Raw genomic sequence first — 16034 nt, forward strand, 5'->3', positions numbered from 1 at the left:
TATTCCACCCACAAAAGTGCTTTTCTGAGTACTACAGGAGGGAGAGTTAAACGCTTTGTCTTGAGCTTTCCTGTGAAAAGGCACCCTTGGCACAGCTGTGATCTTTATCACTGGGGTTGTCATGACTGGACCGCGAACAGAGAGACTACCCTGGAGCCCAATTTCTCACACTGCCAATCACTGAGAAATGATCGTCCCCGTGTTCCACCCACAAAAGTGCTTTTCTGAGTACTACAGGAGGGAGAGTTAAACGCTTTGTCTTGAGCTTTCCTGTGAAAAGGCACCCTTGGCACAGCTGTGATCTTTATCACTGGGGTTGTCATGACTGGACCGCGAACAGAGAGACTACCCTGGAGCCCAATTTCTCACACTGCCAATCACTGAGAAATGATCGTCCCCGTGAACGACTCCTCCCCTGTGTCAAAACTGAAACAGCCCTGGGGTTACAACCTACACAACTTACAAGGAAGGAAGACTTAAAAGACTGTTTAAGATCTCAAATGTCTTGTGCAGTTCTGTGCTTTTTAAAATGACAATTATCTCCTTTGTCTCTTTTATTTTTCTTCCCTCCTCCCCATCTGTTTTTCCCAGCTGGAATCAGAGACAATTGGCAACATATGTTTGTAAGCATTTCTCAATTTGGGAACTGCTGCTGCTTTATCATTACTTAACTAGGAATTTACTTTTAACATCCTACCGGGGCCAGACCTCCCCATGGACTAGTTTTAACCAGGTACAGTTGACTCCACTAGAAATTGCCTGCATGCTTTGTGGTGTCGTTCTTTTGAAAACAGAAATAGCTGCAATATCAAAATTAGGAGTTGCCTGGGTACAAAAGCAGAGTGTGACCACTGATGTCATTGGGCTGAAATGGGTTGACTGAGCACATGATCTACCAGGACTCACTCCATACCCTCTCATTTGTATTTCTCCCAGAGCTGATGTGAGGTATTACAGCTCGCAGGGTACCCTACCTCAGCCCTGGTCACAAGGATGCGAATCAAGGTCTCTTCATCAGTCCCACTTCCTTTCATCGACTTGTGCAGGAGTGTAGCGAAGTAACCTGGGCAGTCTCTGGCACAGCTGACTAGAGAAAACAGCGAGAAGCTTCATTATACTTGTACATTTACACTTTGTGATACATCTCCAGTGAGCAGGAAACAAATAAGGAAGAAATAAAGGAAACTGTCTAGGGTTTATGCTCAGACAGACATACGAGCTGGTAGGGCTTTCATTCTTTGACTGGTCCCCTCTCAGTATGCAAGGAGAGGGCTTGGACTCTGAATGGGGATGTTCATTCCTGCACGAGGAAAGCGTGTTACACAGTGAGGTGATCAGCACTGAGTACTCAGCCATTCCACAGTGAAAATGAAATTAATTAGTATTTGCCCTTCTGAAGCATCTCTCACCCATTTATTCTTGGGGTAGCTGCTCACTCTGCATCTCACAGGAGCAAGATCTGTGAGTCCAGATCCAGGTGGATAACAGCAATACCAGGGCACAGGCTTAACTACCAGTCACAGCCATCCCCAGTGCTAAATTGCTGCTGGTGACCCTGTACATTTTTGTGGTGGCTGGGTAGCACACTTCCGGCAACGCCCAGGCATCTGTTATCAACAGCCGCAGCCCCAGGGGCAGCTTGGAGGTGGCTACCCTGTGTTAGCGGGCAAATAATTTAGCTACGTGGAGAGGAGCTGTTTCTGAGAGGACTTATTTCTAAAACCAAGGGATCCACATTGCTACTGAAACCTGGTGCTTTTTTTCCTGGCAGATGTGTCATCTCATTTTAGGGCTATCTCAATAGCTGCCTCCAGACTGTACACAGACCCCCAAGACCCAAAGTCAGGTGGTGGCAAGGGCTGGAAAAGAAAGCTCTTGACACATTGTTTTTTACCAAGAGTGAGATAAGCCTTCTCCAGATCTCCAGATGTTTCACTTTTAATGGATTCTTCTATGTCCTTCCCACACACCTATGAGGACAAGAAAAAGGAGCCATCAGAGCCGCTGTCTGTACATGTCATCCCACTGCCATAAAACCAGCATCAGATTTAGGATCCAACAGTAAAAGGCCAATTCAGATCCTTCAGAGCTTCTCCGAGGGAGTAATTCAAGGGCAAATGAAGTCCTCCTCTGGTGTAAGTGCTCACGGATCCACTGGCACCAAAAGGTCTACGCAGCCAGGTAAGGCACAATGGGTAAGAGATGGACAACCTAAATCAAGCAGTTGCATGTGTGTATCTGAGGGCTTCTAGGTCCAAGAAGCTGCAGCTTCTTCTTGAGTGACACCTAGCCAGGAGAAACTGTTCCAAGCTTCCTCTAACCCCTCCATCAATGGCTGTGGATGGCTCCTGCACAAATAACATAATTTTTGGATCTTTACCAGTTCTATGAAATTTTCTCACTTATTGTCTTTGGCTTTCCAGGTAAAGTTTACAAGTACTGCAGTTGTTTCCGAGTTTTTGTATTATTCTGTAGGAAAGGGGAAAAACAGACTGCCACTTCAAACCAGAGTTTAACCTGATTTCTGTGAACTTAATGAACCTCAAAGGCTTTTACATCGCTCTGTTGTGCCTATCAGGATGGCCTTGTATGGTTCAAGACTCCACTGGACTTAGGTCAGAGCTGGGAGACCGTGCATACAAAGCGGCAAGGGGTACCTCCTGAGGATTTGGGCTTAAGTTCTGCAGAGCCCAAACCAGGTTTAGAGCTTGCCCTATTTATCTTTAAAACTGCAGAGAAGGACTGATGTTTCATGGCTGTAATCTTGGCCCACTTCTACTTCAAGCACAGCCAGGCAGGATGTGGTGGATCGGTTTGGGCAACCTGATCTGCTTGGCTTTAGGAATCAAAAAGCCAAGGTAGCTTGGCTATCGGAGCATTTAACTGATCCCCCAGGGTTTGGGCCATGCCAAGGGAGAGCGTACCATTTAGTGATTGGGTTTGTTCTCCTGCCAGCCACAACCCAATACTTGGATTAAGCTGCAAACATTTTTCCCACTAAGGATTCGGTATTATGCTGACACTGAGATATGGCCTTGGAGTTTTTTCATCTTCAGTGGCGAGGGCTACAGTTTTCTGGTGAGCTCAGAGTCATCCTAGGAAGGGCATGGGCTGTGAGGCAGAGGCTGGAAGTGGGACCTTCTCCTGAGAATAAATGTCTCTGCTGGGCTTCCACCACACTGCCAGGAGAAGGACCTTGTGTATCCCATTGCTTTGACTTTCACAGGTCATTTCTAGGCGAAAGGCCTCCGTGGAGGTTGGTAAACATGTCCCTGGTGGGTGGCACAGGGAGAGGTACCCGACAGCTGGGATCCTTATGCTTGGAGACAGAGTGCAGCAAAGTACCTGCACAGGCTGTCTGCTGGGCATGGGCAGGGAGGAAGAGGCTGGGGATGTGCCTCTGCCCAGCCAATACGAGTGTGTGAAGCAGGGGGATCCGGAGGAGAGACCTGGTCAGGCTCTGCTTTGGAGCAGGAAAAGAAAAAAAACGGAAAGCAAAACCCTGCCTCAGGGCAGGAGTTTGAACCTGTCCCTCCTGCGGGAGTGGGGACAGCCACCGCTGTGCAGCTGTGGGAAGGAAACGATGTTGGGACATTTATTTGGCTGGGTGTTGTGTAGGTCATGAAGGGGAATAGGTTCTTCACAGCACAAGACACAGAAGGTCCCCTATTTCCCGAAGATCATGATCCTATCACACAGAAACATTTTCCAAGATTCTTAAAGCATGCAGAAGTTTTAAAATGGCAAGTAAAGGATATACTTGCCCTACGTGTCGCTGTAAGGTCTGCAAACGACATGCCGGGCCCTGAGCAAGCCACATCGTGGAACAGAGTAGCTCACCTTTTCGTAGGCTTGGAAAGTAGCTCTCAGCTGACTATAGCTTCTCTTCGCCAAGACCACATTGAAGGCCAGCTCCTCTGTTCCCCAGCGGCCTTCTCCTGCCTTAAAGATGGCATGTTATATGTTTTTTAAGCACTTTATTCACCGTAGCGACAAAACATCAGCTGGAGCCCTTGGTCCACCAAGCTCCAGCCTGGACGCCCTCAAGGTCCCCTGGACCTTGCCTCATGTCCTCATGCTGCCATCACCCCCGCGCTCGGTGGGTCTAACACCCCGGGGCTGCCCTGCCTTTACCGGCACTCACTTTGTAGAGGTCAGTGGCATCTTGCTCAGCGAGCTCCGCGTTGACCTGCTGGGTCTCATCCCGGGTTGCCTGCAGGGAAGGACACGACGGGTGACAAACCAGACCCAGCGCCGGGCACGTTTTGCAGAGCAAGGACGGGAGGGTTGTCAGCGCGTGGCCCTCACCCATATTTTGGTTATAGATTTGCTGCCATCTGCTGACAGTGCCTCGGGATGGGATTCACCTTAACCGCAGCCCCTGTTTTGCTGACTTCAGAGGTGAAGCCTGGGTGCTGGGGCTCACCGCCCCGGTTCACTGCTGGCTGCTGGGACCCTGACTGCGACTCTGACGCCTCTGGAGCGGGAGGGCACTACCGGGGGTGAGCAGACTCATCATCCCATGGGTGTTCCCACTCCATCACCCAGCCAGCATGTGTCCAGAGCAGAAAACAGAATCAGAGAAAAGCCTGATCCAAGCTGGGAGTCAGCCTTGCTTTGAGGAGGGCAAGTCTCCAACTGTCCCTACACACCTGGTTTCTTCTTTGGTCCTGCTTTCTGCCAATTTTTCCAGCTATTTTCCCCTGGTGGGAAGTGGTAGCGTGTGTGGCCAGATATTGGGGTGGGAATGTGGTATTGGGGGCTGAGATGTGCAGAGCTAGGGCAGGATGGCTTTTGCCCCTGGTGGGCTGAGCGGCTGGGTACATCCAGCACCCTGGGCTCAACCCACAAAGTTTGTTAGGAAAGCAGCTGGTGTATCCACCATCCAGCTACCATGAAAAGGTTCCTGGTACCTGCGGTGAAGTGCTGATGGCTTTCATGGTGCTGGATATGTCCTGACAACCGCAAAGTATTTTCCTGACTAACCCATATACCTGGAGCATTCACTAAGACTGTGACTCCTGGTAGGAATTATGAAAGACTAACCTATGAAAACAATCAATGAATAATTACATATTTGTCAATCCTGAAAATATTCACCAAGAGGTTGAAGAGAGCTGTATCGACACTTTCCAGAATGGGAATCTGATTGTGGCGTACCCAGCGATGTGACCATTAGGTCCTTAAAGTTTCTTCTACTTACTGAGTCTTTCCATTGCTCAGGGCTGTCTGATCAGACTGGCAACCACGTTGCATTTCTAGGTGTGATCCTACTCTTCTTAGTTACACTGTGTCTTTATGGAGATCTTAATTTGTTTTACATCATTTCATGTAGCTCATTTAAAGTAAAGTATGTCCTAATGGAAAATATGCCCTTTTTTTTGGTGAATGGATAACTAACATAACAGCAATCTCTTTCTTACTTCTTCTGTATCTATCTGAATTGTAAATTGCAAATTTGAGATGGAAATCAGATTTTGCTGGTTTGGGGCAGAACTCAGCATAATATAGCCATGACTTTGAGTGGGTATTTTAGCCATTACCACGGTACAAATAATAATAAAACAGTCCTGTTGTCTTCGAAGTATCGGAATTTAGAAAACTATTTCTGATTTTATAAAACTCCCTTAGTTTTATTAGAAAGCTATAAATATAGAAGGTGCTTATCCTGAAGAATTTTTTTTCCTATTATAATTACCTCATATGAAATATCCTAATTAAATTATTATAAATATCAGCTAATACTTATTATGATTAACCAGGGTACATAGGATAGAGAAAACAAATATCTCTTGGAGGCTGATGTGTAAGAAGAAAGCCCCCAGCCTTACCTCCAGCACAGTGACTAATATCTTCTGTAGGGAGCCACTTGTGTCACTTTTAATGTCAGACTCTAGATCCCTATCAAAGACTGTGGAGAAAAAAAAACATCTGTGAGGGTTGACCCAGTGATAAAGGCTTTAAATGAAGGTGTTTGAAAGACAGTACTACTTACGCCGTCTGTATGCCTCCTTTATGCTTACAATTTCCTAGGCAAACAAACAAACAAGCAAATAAATAAATAATAATTATTTTTAATTAATTGACTAATAAAGAAATAAGCAAACAAAACCCTACCAAGTCAGTACCATGCCTGTGTGGCTTGAGGTGTGGCAGGCGTGGTGGCAGAAGTCAAATTCCCACTCCCTGCTCGTGCTGGGACTCATGGCAGCGCACAGACACGGCTCAGGCCTGTCTGGTTGCTGTCTGAAATGCTGTCCTGGTTCAGGACAGCATTTCAAGGGATGCCTGGCTCGTGCAGGTGTCCCTTTGGTTTCACCTGCATTTAGGCTTAAGCTAAAGGGCTTTTTGAAGAGGACCACGTTCCCGTACTTGGCAGAAGCCACCTCTGAGTGGTCAGAGCAGTGACAAAGCTGCCTTTAACAGGCACACAGGGATTTCTCGATCATCTCTGTTCTCCCTGTGCCATCCGTGGGAGATATGAGTAGGACCAAGGAAGGAATTTGAATTATATTGCTCTTAACCCCTGCAAGAGTTTCAGCCCTGGTAAGGCAACCTCAGGGCTGCAATTACTGACAACAGGCATTTCAGCCACCGAAGCTGGTCTGATCCCTCCTACCGGGGGATGTTCTTGGCGAGCTCTTTGCCCTGCTACCTACGGAAGGTCACGCACGGTGTCCCAACCTTATTGTTTCGTGTACAGAGAATCTCGATCAGCAGCGACTCATCTGTCCCTGCACCCTTCATCGCCTTCTGAAGCTCTCGGGCCTCGTACTCGCAGGGCAGGTCCAGCAGAGCCAGCACAGCCTTTTCGAAATTCCCACTCAGGTCTCCCTTCAGATCCTCTTCCAAATCCTGTGGGGAGAGTCGGCAGGGTTAGCACAAAAGCTGAGGTAGATTAGAGGTTGTTTTTTAAATTTGCCTTGGGGAATTTCATTATTTCAAAGCTGCTTCTGTAGCAAAAAGGGACAAAAACATAAACCAGACTTTAAATATGTGGACCTTTTTTTTTTTTTACATAAATTCCCTAAAAATCTTTGTTTCATATTGACTGAAATGATTGCCTCACCTTTAAACACTGGCTGATATCAGTTCATTTTTGACTCTTACTTCTTTAAAAATTGCGGACTAGTGTTTTTAAAAGCTTAACGGGAAACTTTACTCTGAAACACAACACAGAAACTTCCTGCTTTGAAACAGCTGCCACAGAAGGGATCAAACTTACCAAACTTTTCTTCCAGGTTTGGTTAAAATTGACTTATTTGAAAAAAGAAAACATTTCTACAAAGTGCTTTGGTGCCAAGCAATCAGCTTTTTTTCCACCACAAAAAATCAACCAACCAAACCAAAAAAAAATCGACCTTCTGTGGTATGATCTACTCAATTCAAAATTTAGCTAAGAGCTCGGAGAAGAACCAGCTAGCCTATGTACGCAGAGAAGGATGCCTACTCATGATTTATTTGAAGCCTTATCTGCACTTAACATTTCCTGCAGCATGGGAAGTACTTGACAACGAATGAGAAGCCCAACTCTAAATCTATTGTTAAATATCCTCTTCCACGATCTCCAGCCAACACTCAGTCTTTAGAAGTCAACAGCTTACATCGGTGTCGGAGCAGTCTCAATGCGTGCACCGTGAACTTGCTCCTGTGAGCAGCCGTAGAGCAGAATGGTACAACTTGTGGCTCCTTCCCGAGAGATTCAGGCTGCCCAGGCAAGTGAGAAGGGTTGCTACATACTGATGGAACCGGGGTGTTTCATGGCATTTGCTCATTTCTAATGCCTATTTTTATTATTCCTCATTATAGAACTAAACCTATAGTATTTATGCAACCAAATCCTTACTATGCTTGCTTTACTTTTTACATAGACAAGGCCTTTAGTTTCAGTGCTGGCTGTCTTATTAACATCTATTAATGACTAATGAGCAAGCAAACCTTAAGAAAACAGCAATTTAATAAGCTCTGCAGGATTCAGATGTTAACCTAAATAATACATTGGAAGCTTTATTTTTTCTTACATGTAAATTCATCAAGGCAGTCTCTGTTTCCCCCTCCAGAAATCAAATGCCCAATGAGATTTCTCATTTTTGCAACACGTATTCTGCTTCCTCACTGGAAGAAATTAATACTACATCTACTAAGCTCAACAAATATATAATGATGTAAGGTCAAATATTCCTCTGAATTTGCATCTGTTCTGAGAGAGATTCTGATTTAAAATTTCCCTTTTACATTAATTCTGTTTCTGAATATGCTGAAGATGAACACAAGCTGAAATATTTTTTAAATTCAGCTACGAATTGTTTTCTATCTCTCCCAGCTTTGATTAAAATGCTCTGACCTCGTTAAGGCTGATTTCAAGAAGACTATGAGGCCTAAGATTAGGAATATAATTGGCATTTTAGGAGATAAAAGAAACTGCTGAATTAGACACTAACTGGTGTCCTCCTTAAATCCACTGTGCCCTTGATATTTTCAAAAGCAGGGGCTGTGGGCTGTATTTCTAGCAGGCCTGCGGTTTGAAACAGAGAGGCCATTTCTTTTGAATTACCTTGCTATACAGAGCCTTGTACTTCTGTTTTATTTGTTGCCTCTGCCCCGACGTTCGACTCGACAAGACTTCGATGATTTTCTTTTCATCAGTTCCTGAAAAAGAAGTTGTGCATAGGAATTATTTAATTAGGAATCTAATGCAGGGGAAAGAAAACATAATTTCTGAAGAGAAAGAAATTGCTATACATATATCCTCACTGTGCCAACTCTAGGATTTGTAGCATCTAAGATTATTTTGAGGATATATTTAACTGTAGTCATTCACAATGATCAGACCATAAAATAAAATTCACCATCTCGTGCCACTCATATTTTATCAGTGAAATTGAGTCTTCTGGTTGAGAAGGTCAGACACCATTCCTAAAATCCAGGTCATGCCAGCGCCCATAGGCTGACATACACATTTTTGGTGGCACTGCTTGTTTGAGTAGCCCACAGGGATCAGCCACCAGATCCAGTTCATTAAGTGTGCGAACACTTGTGACAGCACAACAGAACAATCGATGTGGGGCGAGACGCTGGAGTGGGGGAGGATGTGTTTAAACCAGCTTCGTTAACCCACAGTCTGAATGTACAGCCTGTACAAAATGGGCTGTACTTTGTGCTAAATGGGGTCAGGAAGAGGAGTAGGAACCAGCCTTCATGGGCTGAGTCTCTGCTGATGAAGTTTTGATCCGCAAAAGTGAGAGTGAGGTGGGAACATGGGCTGCCCTGGGGATGCGCCACCACAGCAGCTCCATCTCCCGGGAACCCGCGAGGGAAATGAACACGCGCTGTCCCTCCAGCAGAAAGCCCCGGGCAGCTTTGAGCTGTAACTTAGGCAATGCATGGAAGCAGCTTACTAAAGGCAACGACCTTTGTTCTTGTACTTTTCTTGCCCTCAGCCACATAAACAGATGTTTGCACTAAACAAAGCTGCTGGAAGGCATTTGTTATGTTTGCAGCTAATGGGTCAGGACTGCAGTGACACTACTTGCATGCCCAAAAGACACAGTAGAGTAGCTATTGCATTAGCACACGTGTCCTGGTGCACTTCCATCTAAGGGCCAGCGGTTCGCCTCAGGCATTATTTCTTCAACACAAGTATTGAAATGGAAAATGTGTATCAGGAGAGACCTATGACCTAGTGATGGTCACTGCCAAAATGGCCATAACATGTAAAGGGTTTAACTGGCAGATCAAAGGCATCAAGCTGTATGCCAGGTCTGCTGATGCATGCACATCACGCTGGTGGACACTGCCCCATGCTCTCCTTGTACTCTTCCATCTCTTGTGTCCACCTACTTGGCTTTGTGCCATGCCTCATTGCAGGCTCTCCGGAGCAGGGACCAACAAGGGTTTCCAAGGAGCTACTAGTATAAAGGATAAAACCACAAACGCTCTTGGCATTCAGCAGCAGCTGATGTGTTTTCATTCCTGCATATCACCACCAGGTACATACAGGACAAGTGCAGGTCATCTTGCCCAGTTCTTCCTGCTCAGAACTGAGGCAGAAGCTATGGTCCAATGTTAGAAGGAAAAGCACTCTGACCTGACAATGTGGTTTGAAGTTCTCAGTAAGAGAGTCTTCTGGGGAACTGTCTTGAGGGGGGTCAGTTGACAGGACAAGGACAGTCTAATATTCAGCACTTAACTAGCTGATTCTGAATGTCAGTGCTATACCAGGAAGAAATGATTAAATACATGTTTACTGTGCAAATGCCTAGAGTGAATTAGTAACTTATGGCTCCCATGTGCTGCCTGGCTGTTCTTCCTCTGCTGAACATCACTGTCACCTCCAGGGCCCTGAGGACCCCGTGAACACTGCGTATTCCTCATTCACGTCAGTGTGCAGTCAGCAAGCTGATTTAAACTACCTTAGAAAATGATGGGTGCAAGTATTTTTGGTTAAAAATCACCAACGCAGATCGAGGAGCATCGTATATTCCTTTCAGCTGATGGAGCTGCAGTGGGCTCTGGATGAGCATATGGAGGTGGTGATATTTCTGATTGGTCCTTGAAGGCCTGGGAAAGAATATATAACCATGACCTGACTATCTGAACCCCATGACCGTCATACCAACCTTGACAACTTGAAGTTCCTATCACAGGGAGCAAATAGCATGTCTATCCCGATCTCCTGAAGCCAAGCAATTGTGAAACTAGCCCTTACCAGTCTTTAGGGAACAAACCAGCTTCTCAATCTTATAAACTTCATGGGTGTGCTTGTTCTTTGAGTCAGTAACTGACAGAAAGCATAAAGATTACCTGAAATTGGTTGAACCAGTTGTTTTGTCCTAAGTTTCTGTATATGTTCTTTATAATTTTGTATAAACAGTAAGGGCTTTCTTACCTGCTCCTTTGCAGGCGCTATGTATTCTCTTGGCATCTCGGTCTGCATCAAAACTGTGCTGATGACGTTTATTGGTTGACTAAGAAAACAGAGACACAGCAGATATATGGGAAAAAATTTTGCATTAGTCTCGCTGAATGACAGCAGGTTGGGCCAGATTCTTGCCTGATCTTGGTTCATCTCATCTAACAATGAAGTTCATGCAGGGTTTTGCTGAAATACTGTATCTATTACTATGGCTCCTAGAATGGATCCACAAACAGATGTCACCACATGACACATGATGCTGATCCTATACAACTTTGTTCTGCCAGTTCAGGCTTATTCAAATAATTTAAAGGTAATAGCTTCATACTAGGTAACTTCATGCCAGATCAAATATTATTTGTTTGTACCAGTTTAACAATAGGCCAATATAAATGCTTTATCAGATGCATGCAGAACCATGCCCTGTCTCTGCAGTAGGTCTGTAAGTACTAGGAGTTTACAATCCCAGTCAGCTGAATAAAACTGGTCCTGAAAACCTTTCTTGCATTGATGCATTCATACAGACCTGATAATTGGAGATATACAATGTCATAAAGTTGGTGTCTTTTTTTTCATTTTAGCGAAGTAGTACATGAGGTTACCTTGGGCTAAATCTATCGGGGATAATAACTCAAAGTCCACAGCCACAGCAGCAGTTTACAGCCTGACATACCAATGTAAACAGAAAACCATGCCTGTTCCTACTAATCTGACAGGCTGTGAATCACAAGGGCTGAAATGCTGGTACACCCTCTATTCTGCTCTTTCTCATACAAGGGTAGAAGTATCTGAGACCACGTCAGAAATATTTTCAACCCTTGTAATAACATGAATCAGACATTTTAAATGCCTAAACTCTAAAAGAAGTTAGGTACTAGGAAATAGGAAATAAAAAGAAAATAGGTACTAGGTTCCTAAATCAAGTAGAACTATACGCAGACCACATACTCGAGGGGGTCTAAGCGGGCACTTCAAGTCCTTTGGCATTTCTATTCAAATAGCAACATGTGGATCAGGCTCCTTGCTTTGCAGGGCTGCCAGGCTCTGGCACCACCACTGTTAATTAAGACTTATGATACTCCAGAGCATGGCACTCTGCTCTCCACTAAATTAAGCGTTATGACACCCGAGGGCACAGCAGTCTGCTTTTAAGCCCTTCTGAAAATGCCATTATCCTGCTGAAGGCTGATTAGCCTCGTTTTTGGGGATAGCACAGCGCATAGATGATTCCCGAAAGACATTAGGCACAAGATCACTCTGCTTGTGGGATAAAGAGAATGTAACCATATGCTGTAGGCGATGCTCTGCCATGTACCCATCTGGCCAGAGAACGACCAGTTTTATTTACAAGTACAAGTATAGCCTGGAAGCCTGTTTGTTGGTATTCTTCAAAAATTTCAGGCTGTGATCTACTAGCTCCAGTGGAATTGCTACAGCTCTGTGTAAAGGAGACCTCTGTCAAAAGACAAAGGGTCTTTTCTCAAGGTGGAACCCCAAATCTGGTGCCTACACTGCTTTACCAATGTACCTTTGTGATAGACTAAAGACAATTTAGGTACCTGGCTTTTCTAATGCAGTTAGCAGGTAGGATACAATTTACTGCTAATGGTAGCTGCTGTAGTGCAGCCATCTCAATGAAAATAAGAATTATTTTTACAACAATAGCAATTAGTAAGGTACAATAGCAATGCAGTAACTTCCTTCTGTCTCTACAGCACAAGGTAACACTTTCATAGCCATATCATTATCACAAATGTTGCTTGTAAACCTGTATCCTGGTGTATGCTCTGACACGTGCACAAGCTTCTCTAAAACTTTCAAATAAGATGGAAATAGATGATTATAAGTAACTAATATTTTCTACTGGGAGTTTTTATTTATCAGTCTTCAAATTTCTCAGGAATTTTGACAAAAATCACAAAGATAGAAAACATGCAGTGATCACTGTCTTTATCCAAAATGAATTGCCCTCACCATTTTTTCTATTAAGATAGGGTGTACGTGCTTCACCTTTGATAGAATCATATACAAAAGATATCTCTTTGCACAATGTACTTGAAAATTAAGCAGCTCTAATTTCTTTCTTCTTTTCTGAATGCTACACCCTCATTTCCATTCCTGTGAGAATAAAATTCACCTTTGTTCTCTGTAACATCACAACAAACAATGACAGCTAACCAGACTCAGTGGGTGATGAATTTGGGGGAACAGAATAATGGGATCCCACAATACAACCAAAGTTTATTCTGGATATACAGCCCCAGGATGCAAATGCTGCATGCACAATGGGCCTCTCTGCTGGAGAGTCATTCAGGCACCAGGAGTGACCCAGGTGCTCCTCAACACATGGCAGATTCAATGAGCATCGTGGCGTAGCATTCAGGAGGATGCTCTGCTGCCTGTTCAATTGAGTGTGCCCCGCAGACAGCAGCGTTTGCTGCCAGTGTGGTTTTCCCCTCTCCATAACATCAAGTTTAACATGTAAAGTTTTCAACATTTCAGCCCATGGTTTACCAAACGGCTGTTAGCAGTGTCAGAGTTACCACTGTGTTGAGTAATGTGTTCCTAATTCTTGCATCTCTATCATGCATCCTGGAGCAATCCCAATGGACACTGTGAGCTGGAGGGACTCTCCCTGCCCTTCTGCTATGGCATGTGGAAAGCAGCTGTTTGTAGGAACAGGGTACATACAATATCTGAATGGAGTAAATGTTGGTGACATTAAATTATCATTATTTTGCTGTCTGTGATAGGCATCCAGTACTGAAATTATTCTAGAGTTATGAAGAATAGCTGAAGTAGCTGAAAAAACAAAAAGGGACAACTCTGGAGCACACGATACAGAGAAAAGTGCTAACATATCAAATGCATAGATTTGACTGCTTTGTAGTATCCAAGTGCTGTTCTAATTCAGAGATCTCTAAATTCTCTCCAGCAATATGAGTTGAGAACAGTTGCTTCCTCCTGACCTGGGACAGAAGATGCACTGGTGAGAAGTGTGAGGAAAAAGGCTTTCTCTGGCATTTACTCCCACATTTCAGTTGTTCAGAAACAGCTACACAAACGCCTAAAGGCAAGCAGCTAGTTTGTACTTTGCCCTACCCACCAGCAGTGCTGGGCTGTGGGTATCACCCTGGTCATACCAATGCTGCTGCCTCCGCAGCTCCCACTGCCCCAGCTCTATCCCAGATGCACCTGCTCCTGGTCCTGTCATTACAGGGCTTTGGGAAAGTGGTTTGCTCTCTTGTGCCTCGATGGTGGGTCAGTTACACTCAGGTTTTAGTGAATTCCTAACTCCTAGGTGCAACTTGTCATTGCAGCTTTGTGTTTGTGTGTAGCACAGTTGCAAGAGGTAAGAAAATGGTAGCACCAGCGACTGAAATAACACTGTGGATTTAAGAGGATTCATAATGACATAAGGTATTTATTTTCAAAGGAAAAAATCATGCAGAAGGGAAGGAAGAACTGTTTCTTAATGATGATCAGGAAATGTTTGTTTTAAAGTGCCAGAGAGTTCTATTGAGTCAGCACTGATAAAGCCTCCGTCTTCAAATATATAATTGTAAAACATTAAATGATGCGTCTAGGAGGTATCATTCTTATGGTACTATGTATAATACCAGCACTTTGTAGATAGGAAATGTGATATGCTGGGAAGGTGACTGTGAAGGCAAACTCCTGAGTCACCTGAAAAGCCCTGGTTAAAATTCACTACCTGCTGGGTACCAGCTTTGATCTTGCCACTGATGCAACCTTCCCACACAGGAGAGGGAGAGCTGTTTCACAACTGTACCGCTTCCTGCCCTGTGCATTTTGACAGGTGGATTTTCCTGCAAGGGATAAATGGCAAAAGAAATTGATGTTTAATACCATTTGTAACCTGTAGTTATTCTTTTAAAAATATGGGCAGAGTCACTTTAATATAGTTCTTGCTTTAGAGTTAGGATCTTAGGTTAGACCTGGGTAGTTAATGACTTACAAGTGTTATAGTCATTTTTGGTAACAGCATGGTGTGGAGTCTGAAATATCGTGTGGACGGACTGCATGCAAATTTTGCAGCTGGACATAGGATGTAAGGGAACTTGCTCTCATAAATTAATCCAGCTCCATCTACTCTGTTATTTCTTCTGCTTCTACATTTCCCTCCAATACTTTTGCATTAAGTAGTGTAACCAGAGTTCTGGTGGTAAGAAACCCTCTTCTTGCTTCCAGCCTAGCTGTATTCATGGCCTGTCTCCACTTGTTTTTTCTGCCAACAGTGTTCCTTAGCTTAAACAGTTTTTGCCTCACTCAAGCATAATTTTAGACAGCTATCATATTCCCTTGCAGCTTTGGCTAGAATTGACACAGATTTATTTCTATTAAACTGGATAGATTATAACTGATCTAAAATTAACACTTCTACCTTGTCATAAAGCACAGCAAGTAGTTTTTTCTACTGTAAATTACATTTGACTGTAAGGAGATGTAAGATGAGTTTACAGTTGAGGATGGTCTGCAATGCTTAGAGAAGCATTTGGAGACTGTTCTTTGATATTTCAGCATGTGGAGCTCTTATGGCACAACAATAAACAGTCTAACAAAAAGGTCAGCAAAACAAACAAAGATGTGGTGGGGGCCGGGAGGGGGGAGGCAAATAAGAGTTCTGGATTAAAGGCATCAGTAGTTAGAATTAGTGGGATGTTGCAACACACTGGAGACATTTCTGAAGACATGATGCATTATTTTCCCTGAGCTAAAGACAACTAAGCTTGCAGTAGATACGAAGTGCTCATCTCTCAGTAGACAGGAACAGAAGAAACAGAAGAAACATGAGGACGGCAGGTAGCTTCCTGCATTGCAAAAGACAATGTACCCTACAGGAGAATAGCTGGTAACAGAGCTGAGCAAACACAGCTGGTTTTCCATTTCCACCATCTTAAGCAGATGCCACAATGGTACTTGGGAACAGAGGCTGATGGAGGAGTAATATCAAGCCAACAGGAAGGGTAGCTGCTCGGGATGCTGCGGACAGAGCGCACCCGCTGCAGCTCTCACACAGATCGATGCTGATAAATGTGCATGGATAAATGCAGATGCAGCCACTTACAAGCAAATCGCTAGGAAGAGCCAGCAGGAA

The 16034-nt window shown here is 44.2% G+C and overlaps 1 protein-coding gene across 1 annotated transcript in view; it reads right to left on the bottom strand.

The window, feature by feature from the left end:
- ANXA13 (annexin A13) overlaps positions 1–16034 on the bottom strand; it is a 25519-nt gene that overhangs the window by 715 nt on the left and 8770 nt on the right. The window contains exons 2-10 of the mRNA XM_010151487.1: positions 10889–10967; positions 8555–8649; positions 6685–6855; positions 5996–6029; positions 5832–5911; positions 4145–4213; positions 3841–3942; positions 1895–1970; positions 975–1087 (exon numbers count right to left, since the gene is read on the bottom strand). Of these exons, the coding sequence (XP_010149789.1) occupies positions 975–1087; positions 1895–1970; positions 3841–3942; positions 4145–4213; positions 5832–5911; positions 5996–6029; positions 6685–6855; positions 8555–8649; positions 10889–10967 (819 nt within the window). The remainder of the gene's footprint in view (positions 1–974; positions 1088–1894; positions 1971–3840; positions 3943–4144; positions 4214–5831; positions 5912–5995; positions 6030–6684; positions 6856–8554; positions 8650–10888; positions 10968–16034) is intronic.

Source organism: Eurypyga helias, unplaced genomic scaffold (assembly GCF_000690775.1).
Source record: "Eurypyga helias isolate BGI_N326 unplaced genomic scaffold, ASM69077v1 scaffold17535, whole genome shotgun sequence".
Taxonomy (NCBI): domain Eukaryota; kingdom Metazoa; phylum Chordata; class Aves; order Eurypygiformes; family Eurypygidae; genus Eurypyga; species Eurypyga helias.